The sequence below is a fragment of the Myxine glutinosa genome, chromosome 5 (genome assembly GCF_964187855.1).
Source record: "Myxine glutinosa chromosome 5, kmMyxGlut1.1, whole genome shotgun sequence".
NCBI lineage: Eukaryota > Metazoa > Chordata > Myxini > Myxiniformes > Myxinidae > Myxine > Myxine glutinosa.
The window spans coordinates 73,654,870-73,663,667 of NC_136265.1; the positions used below are offsets into that span (position 1 = coordinate 73,654,870).

Consider the following 8,798-nt stretch of genomic DNA (forward strand, 5'->3'; position numbering starts at 1 on the left):
TTATTTCTCCAGTTCCAAAGAGCCAGATGTCTCCACACTAAATTACATTCACAGGAAGATCCAGAATCACCTCCATTCTCCATACCTTGTTGGCAGGTTGATGCAAGAACGGGACCTTCTCCACAAGATCCAGACCCCGGCATGCGAGCTCGTCCACAAACTTAACTGGAGGAAATAAAAAGTTGAAAACTCAAAGATCATGGATATTGATGAATCACTCAGTGGAACAGAAAAAGGGAAATTTCAAAAACGACCCAGAACAACCTCCATCCTTCTCCAGAATCGATCACAATACAAAACTTTCCATTAAAATGAAGAAAGTTCCACAAGGTTTGAGTTGAAATAAACAGAAGTTCAGACATCACATCCGATCTGCATGGAATCACTCACTCTGCAGATGAAGAATGCTGGTGATTGGTTCGACCCCACTGGAGGTGATCACAGCTACCCCCGTAACGCCTCGTTCCACCATGTTACCAAAAGAAAGAACAGGCCTCGACTCCTTCCCACACTTGTAGGCCTGAACCAAGTCATCCGCAACAGAACTGAACAGCGGTAGTGAATACAATCTCTGAAATACATTCTGTGGACAAGAACAGAAAGTTACAACAATGAGGACGTCTCACATTCCGAAACTTCATGGGATTGGCTGGTTGAGGTTTTCATGAGAACAGATGGATGGGGTTAGAGTGGGGGGGGCGGTTAAGGTTAAATCCACCAACATCAAATCACTGCTTAAATTGACATCCATCGAACAGTTTCTTTTCCACAGCAAAGGTGACTAGGTTACCAGTTAAACAAGAACAGTTAACCATGGACCACAAACTCGTTACATCAAATTCATTCCAAGATAATCCGACTCATTCTTTATAAACGAACAATCTCAATCACGAGTCCGACATCAAAACTTGGCATGACAGATTTTACATGAGAAAATAGTTCCACTCTTTATATGTACCAGCAACGGTACCCACCCTATGGCGGGGCTTCAATTGGGAGGCCCAAATGGAAAGGCAAAATATCAGAAATTGAAGGCTTTGTTTATTTTAAACGATTCATATGAACATCTGTTGAATCACATCACACGCAAATCAAAATCTAAACAGTACATGGCGCCCATTTTGAAAAAAGATTAGAATTCTGCAAAACGGAAGCGGCCGCTACACGTCTTTCTCAGTCGTTGTGCACACGCTGCCGTGTTCCTTCGGAGCTGCACGTTTATATAGGAACAGTTCAAATCGATCTACCCTCTCCTGGTACGTAGAATAAACAGTATTTGTGGAATTTCAACAAAAGCCACATCACTGTTCCATCGTGTTTGGAAAACCTGGAAAAACAATAGCCGATAGCCTATTTTACTCACAGGGGTCCCAGGAATACCCACCCAAAATATCGTTGCGATCGGTTCAGCCGTTTTTGCGGTACCTTCGAACGGACGGACACGGTGAATTATAGTAAGATTAAGTGAGAAATGAGAAAACAAACTTCAAACTCACCCCCGTCCGTCCGTTTCCCTCCAGACAAACACTCGCACCATCCCACCCCACTCCAAACTTCCACATTCCCACCCATACGTCCATCCACACTAATAACTCATTCACCTGGAACTCGGCCCGACATGTTCACCTGAAAAACCAAAGAACTCACCTTGGTACCGACGCTCTGAATCTGGACGGCCATTTCGTTCAAAACAAGAAATGATTCACGGGGAGAGAACCGAGCGAGATCAAGACAAGAGCACTGAATCAATCTGAGCACCACCAGGTAGCCAAACCAGGCACAAACAAGGGAATGAAGGAACAAATAAATTTCTCACCTTTTTATACAATGAACAGGAACACCTGCTCCTCTGACGTCACACCGGTGCACGACTCCAATTATAATGTTGTAATTATAACGGCCGAGCCCGAATGCATTAACCCCATTTTCGGACTAAGTCCAACGGGGGCAAATAAAATACTTCAAATGGAAATCGATCCGCCATCGCCAAAAATGGCAGGGACAAGATTGTTAAAAAATGGACCCAGGTTGATCCTGTTTAAAATCATTGGAGAGGTGGGGGATGGTGTGTCTGATCTTCCGGTCATTGTTGGTCATCGGAACCAGAAGCATCATAGACTTGCAAGGCGGGCCGAAACTCTTTAAAAGCGAGCGGGACATCCGTATAGTTTTATGGATCTCCCATAGGCTTCTTATTGTTATTTCTACGTTTTCTTTTCAACACAGGTATGTTCAGGTGCGTGGCGTGTATAGAGTATCGCGGCTCTGAAAACACCATATAAAAAAGTAATGGAAGAAGAAGAAGAACATTGAAAATTTAGCTATTACCTTTGGTCGGGGAAAAAAACAACTTCTTTTTTTCTGACATTTTTGTTCATGGCGGATTCGTTACCATTATTTGTCATGGAGACGTGACGTCATCGAGTGTAAAAAAATGACGACTTCATTGCGATATTCATATTGACCAAATACCGAAACATTCTTAGGTTCAGAATTTAGATGACACATGACAGAATTTTTATAAATCATTGATAGTAATTGTTGTCAAAAATTAAATGTCTATTAAAACTTTATCACAAAATTATATATACTGGACATTAAAACTTCAATACAAAATTATATATAGATTTAAACTTTAATACAAAATTATATATAGATTAAAACTTGAATACAAAATTATATATAGATTAAAACTTGAATACAAAATTATATATAGATGAAAAATTTAATACAAAATTATATATGGATTAAAACCTTAATACAAAATTATATATAGATTAAAACTTCAATACAAAATTATATATAGATTACAACTTTAACACAAAATTATATACAGATTAAAACTTTAACACAAAATTATATATAGATTAAAACATTAACACAAAATTATATATAGATTAAAACTTCAATACAAAATTATATATAGATTAAAACTTTAACACAAAATTATATATAGATTTCAACTTTAATACAAAATTATATATAGATTAAAAGTTGAATACAAAATTATATATAGATTAAAAATTTAATACAAAATTATATATGGATTAAAACTTTAATACAAAATTATATATAGATTAAAACCTTAATACAAAATTATAAATTATATAGATTAAAACTTTAATACAAAATTATATATAGATTAAAACGTGAATACAAAATGATATATACATGAAAAATTTAATACAAAATTATATATAGATTAAAACCTTGATACAAAATTATATATAGATTAAAACCTTGATACAAAATTATATATAGATTAAAACTTTAATACAAAATTATATATAGATTAAAACCTGAATACAAAATTATATATAGATTAAAACTTTAATACAAAATTATATATAGATTAAAACCTTAATACAAAATTATATATAGATTTAAACTTTAATACAAAATTATATATAGATTAAAACTTGAATACAAAATTATATATAGATGAAAAATTTAATACAAAAATATATATAGATTAAAACCTTGATACAAAATTATATCTAGATTAAAACTTGAATACAAAATTATATATAGATTAAAACTTTAATACAAAATTCATATATAGATTAAAACCTTAATTCAAAATTATATATAGATTAAAACTTTAATACAAAATCATATATAGATTAAAACTTCAATACAAAATTATATATAGATGAAAATTTTAATACAAAAATATATATAGATTAAAACCTTAATACAAAATTATATGTAGATTAAAACTTTAATACAAATTATATAGATTAAAACCTTAATACAAAATTATATATACATTAAAACTTGAATAAAAAATTATATAAAGATTCAAACTTTAATACAAAATTATATATAGATTAAAAATGTAATACAAAATTATATATACATTAAAACTTCAATACAAAATTATATATATTGATTAAAACTTTAATAGCAGCCTCCTCATTCCTCACAGCCTCCTCACTCTCTGAAGACCTGGACGAAATCACAGACTGGTCAAACAAGTGGAACATGTCTTTCAATCCTGACAAATCTCACACTCTTACTATGTCTCTCAGAAAAGATTGACTGGACAACCCTCCCATCTTCTTTCTCAACAATCCTCTCCAAGAAGTTCTGTCGCTCAAGCTTTTGGGTCTCACTATCTTTCATGATCTTTCTTGGGAAAACCACATTTCCAAGCTGGCCTCCAAAGCCAGTCGCCGACTTGGCATCCTCCGTCGTGCGAAGTCCTTGCTCGGCACACCTGAGCTCCTCAACACATACAAGGCTTTCATCTGCAGCTCAATGGAATACTGTTCTCCCCTATGGGCCGGTGCTCCTGCCTCACACTGAGCTCGGCTTCACGCTGTTGAAACCAAAGCTTTCAGAATCATTGGAATCTCCCGTGATGAAGCTATCTCCGAGGGCCTTTCACTCACTCACCGCAGACAGGTAGGTGGTCTTTCTGTCTTTTACCGACTCCTCTCCGGTCTTGCTCCCCCAGCTCTCTCTGTGCTCTGTCCCCCAAATATTCCTACAGGTCGCACAAGATCCGCCAGCAACCCTCTGATGGTTAAACTGCCGAAATCTCGGCTCTCTGCTCACCTTCACTCTTTCATTCCTCTTTTCTCCCGCCTCTGGAACAAACTCCCACACTCCCTTCAATCCCACTCCTCCCTCCAGGTCTTTAAAACAGCTGTTCACCACCATCTCTTATCTTCCCCCATCCAAAACCTTGATCTTTTCTACCCCCGCAAATTCACCCCAGATCCACCTTGTTTGAAATTCCAACTTCTTTCCTGGAAGTCCTGGCAGTGTCCATATGTTTTATACCTCTCCCACCCCCCCCCCTTCCCATGCCTCCCCCCACAAAGCCCTCTCCCTCCCACAGATCTCTCGATGTCTCCATGTCTCTCGGTCCATGCTCTCAAATGTTATGTTATGTTTGTGTCCTTCCCCCTCTCTCCCCATCTTGTCTACCGCTCCCGATGTTATATGTTTTATGTGTCGGTTTGTCTTTCTGTGTGATTAATGTTCGCTCTTTCACGAGCCTCGATCTTGTATCCCCCCAAAAAAAAAAAAAAAAAATAATTATATATACATTAAAACTTCAATACAAAATTATATATAGATTAAAACTTTAATACAAAATTATACATAGATTAAAAATTTACCTCAAAATTATATACAGATTAAAACTTTAATGCAAAATTATATATAGATTAAAAATTGAATACAAAATTATATATAGATTAAAAATTTAATGCAAAATTATATGTAGATGAAAACTTTAATACAAAATTATATATATTGATTAAAACTTTAATACAAAATTATATGTATTGATTAAAACTTTACTACAAAATTATATATACTGGACATTAAAACTTTAATACAAAATTATATGTATTGATTAAAACTTTACTACAAAATTATATATACTGGACATTAAAACTTTAATACAAAATTATATATGGTTTAAAACTTCAATACAAAATTATATATGGTTTAAAACTTTAATAAAAAATTATATATATTGATTAAAACTTTAATACAAAATTATATATATTGATTAAAACTTCACTACAAAATTATATATACTGGACATTACAACTTTAATACAAAATTATATATGGTTTAAAACTTTAATATAAAATTATATATGGTTTAAAACTTTAATACAAAATTATATATAGATTAAAACTTTACTACAAAATTATATATAGATGAAACTTTAATACAAAATTATATATATTGATTAAAACTTTCATACACAATTGTATTTATTGATTAAAACTTTACAACAAAATTATATATGGTTTAAAACTTTAATACAAAATTATATATGGTTTAAAACTTCAGTACAAAATTATATATAGATTAAAACTTTAACACCAAATTATATATAGATGAAAAATTTAATACAAAATTATATGTAGATGAAAACTTTAATACAAAATTATATTTGTTGATTAAAACTTTACTACAAAATTAAATATAGATGAAAACTTAAATACAAAATTATATGTCGATGAAAACTTTCATACAAAATTATATATGGTTTAAAACTTTCATACAAAATTATATATTGGTTTAAAACTTCAATACAAAATTATATATGGTTGAAAACTTTAATACAAAATGATATATAAATGAAAAATTTAATACAAAATTATATGTAGATGAAAACTTTAATACAAAATTATATATAGTTTAAAACTTTACCACAAAATTATATATCTATCTATAATTCCAGTAATCTCTGTCTGTACGTTTGTACGTTTGTACGTTTGTCTGTCTGTGACCGCTGTTTCTCGACAACCACGGGTCCGATATACTTTTAACTTGCCAGGTATATTGCTGGGGACCCGAGGATGTGCCTTTTCAAGGTTTCATATTAATCGGACAATTACTTACCGAGCTATGTCCAAAAAACGATTCAACCAATCAGAGAGCAGCGAACGATCGCGTGTGCCGAACGTGGCGGGCACACTCTGCCTCGGATGGCACATTTGAGAGCGTATTCATTTATTTCACTTTTGCAAACTATGTTGGCGTTAAACTATGTTTTACAACTAATAAAAACGAATTTGCGATTCATTCGCTTTCCTGCGCGTTTGTGCACGCGATGGCGATTTCTTTACCAAACTCCGGAAGCCGTTCGCTTTGGACCAAACCATTGCATGTAAATAGAGGGGGGGGGATTGTCACCACTCGCAAGCCGTTCGCTTTGGACCAAACCATTTCATGTAAATAGAGGGGGGGGATATAATTTTAGATATAGATATAGTACGGGCATGCCCAAGTAGATGAAAACGTAAATAACAAAATTATATGTAGATGAAAACTTTAATACAAAAATTATAGATAGATTAAAACTTTACTACAAAATTATATATAGATGAAAACTTTAATACAAAATTATATGTAGATTAAAATTTTACTACAAAATTATATATATGGGACATTAAAACTTTAATACAAAATTATATACAGATGAAAATTTTAATACAAAATTATATATAGTTTAAAACTTTATGACAAAATTGTATATAGATTAAAACTTCAATGCAAAATTATGTCTGTGGAAGGGAGAGGGCTGGAGTGCAGTACACTGGATAAACAAGGACACTACAGGGGGTTTCGAGAAAGAAAACAATTTGAAAAAGGTGCATTTGTGATGTATTAACTGGGGTAGAAAAGATCAAGGTTTTGGATAGGGGAAAACATATGGTGCTGAACAGCTGTTTTGAAGACCTGGAGGGAGGAGTGGGATTGAAGAGTTTATTCCAGAGGCAGAAAAAAGAGGAATGAAGGTGAGCAGAGTCTTGGTTTTGGCAGTTTCACCAGAAGAGGGTTGCTGACAGATCTTGTGTGTCCTGAAGGAATATTTGGGGGACAGAGCTGGGGGAGCTAGGCTGGAGGGGAGTCTGTAGAAGACAAAAACCACCAACCTACCTGTGGTGAGCGAGTGTAAGGCCCTCAGAATCAGCTTCATCATGGAAGATACCAATGATCCTGAAAGCCTTGGTTTCTACAGCGTGAAGCCGAGCTAGGTGAGAGGCAGGAGCACCAGCCCAGGTGGATAGCAGTATTCCATTGAACTACGGATGAAAGCCTTGTATGTGGTGAGGAGCTCAGGTGTGCCAAGAAAGTACTTCATGATGGAGGGTGTTGAGTCGGCGACTTGCTTTGGAGGCCATCTTGGAAATTTGGTTTTCCCAGGAAAGATCCTGGCAGATCGTGAGACCCAAAAGCTTGAGTGATAGAATTTCTTGGAGAGGATTGTTTAGAAAGTAGATGGGAGGGTTTTTCCAGACGGTCTTTTCAGAGAGACATTGCGAGAGTGTAGGATTTGTCAAGATTGAAAGACATGTTCCACCTGTTTGACCATTTTGTGATATTGACCAGGTCTGCAGAGTGAAGAGGCTGCTGCTTGCTGATCTGAGGGTTGAGAAATGTAGCGGCAGAGAGGGTTGTCATCAGCAAAGAGGTAGAGAGGATTTTCCAGAGAGTCGGATAGATCATTAATAAAGCCCAAAAACTCACAGGGCCCAGACAGAACACTGTCGTGAGGAACTCCAGCCTGGACAGGAAGCTGAGATGGGAGAATTCCATTTTGAGCCACATGTTGATTACCACAGGAAAGGAAGTCCTCGAGCTATGCGTGGATTTCCATGGATACTTTAAGGAAAGTGAAACTCATGAGAAATCAATGGTGCGCCATCACAAATCCCCGTGCGTCCCACCAAAAGCAAAGTTAAATGATGGCAAAAGGTTCCTTCCACCAGGAACGACCCAATATCAAATTTTGAGTTGAAAGTTATTTTCCATTTTTACCCTCTGACCCCAAGTCCCCACCCTCTGAGGCATGAACCTGGGGTTAAATCCCAAAAATCGTTCCCTGTAACGGACTCGTATAACATTGAATAATTTTGCTTTGGCAAAAGTTATGTTGGATGGTGTTACGGTCTGTGGCCTTTTTCTTCTTGCTTCCCACCCACCCCCTGGGAGTTTGACCAAGTGGTTTGGTCCATGTGTATAAAGCCTAAGATTGGTTGTGGGGCAGGGGTGTGGCCAGGAAGGTGATTCAGAGGAGTGAGTGGCCATTTTGGAGGAGGGCTTATGGCAGAGTGCTTTTTCGGCGGTTGTGGAGTGTCCGGCTGCAATCTCTCCACCTGAAGGGTGACGTTGATCGAACTCTTGCTGCCAACCACTGAGGCCTGCCTTGGGGCCTACTTGTGGACTTGCCTACTCCTACCCTCTACCACTGGGCTGGCCCTGGGGCTGACTGTTGGGCCTGCGTTGGGGCCTACTTTTGGACCGGCCTACTCTTGGACCGG

At 35.9% G+C, this 8,798-nt stretch overlaps 1 protein-coding gene across 1 annotated transcript; it reads right to left on the reverse strand.

Annotated features, from left to right (window-relative positions):
* Positions 1-37: 37 nt before the first annotated feature.
* On the reverse strand, positions 38-1,718 carry LOC144892130 (perilipin-1-like). The gene is made up of 3 exons (XM_078777351.1): positions 1,648-1,718; positions 391-583; positions 38-165 (listed from the first exon to the last, which is right to left on the reverse strand). Exons 1-3 carry the CDS (start codon positions 1,678-1,680, stop codon positions 38-40), a joined length of 354 nt encoding a protein of 117 aa, XP_078633477.1. The 5' UTR covers positions 1,681-1,718.
* Between the last annotated feature and the right edge of the window lie 7,080 nt (positions 1,719-8,798).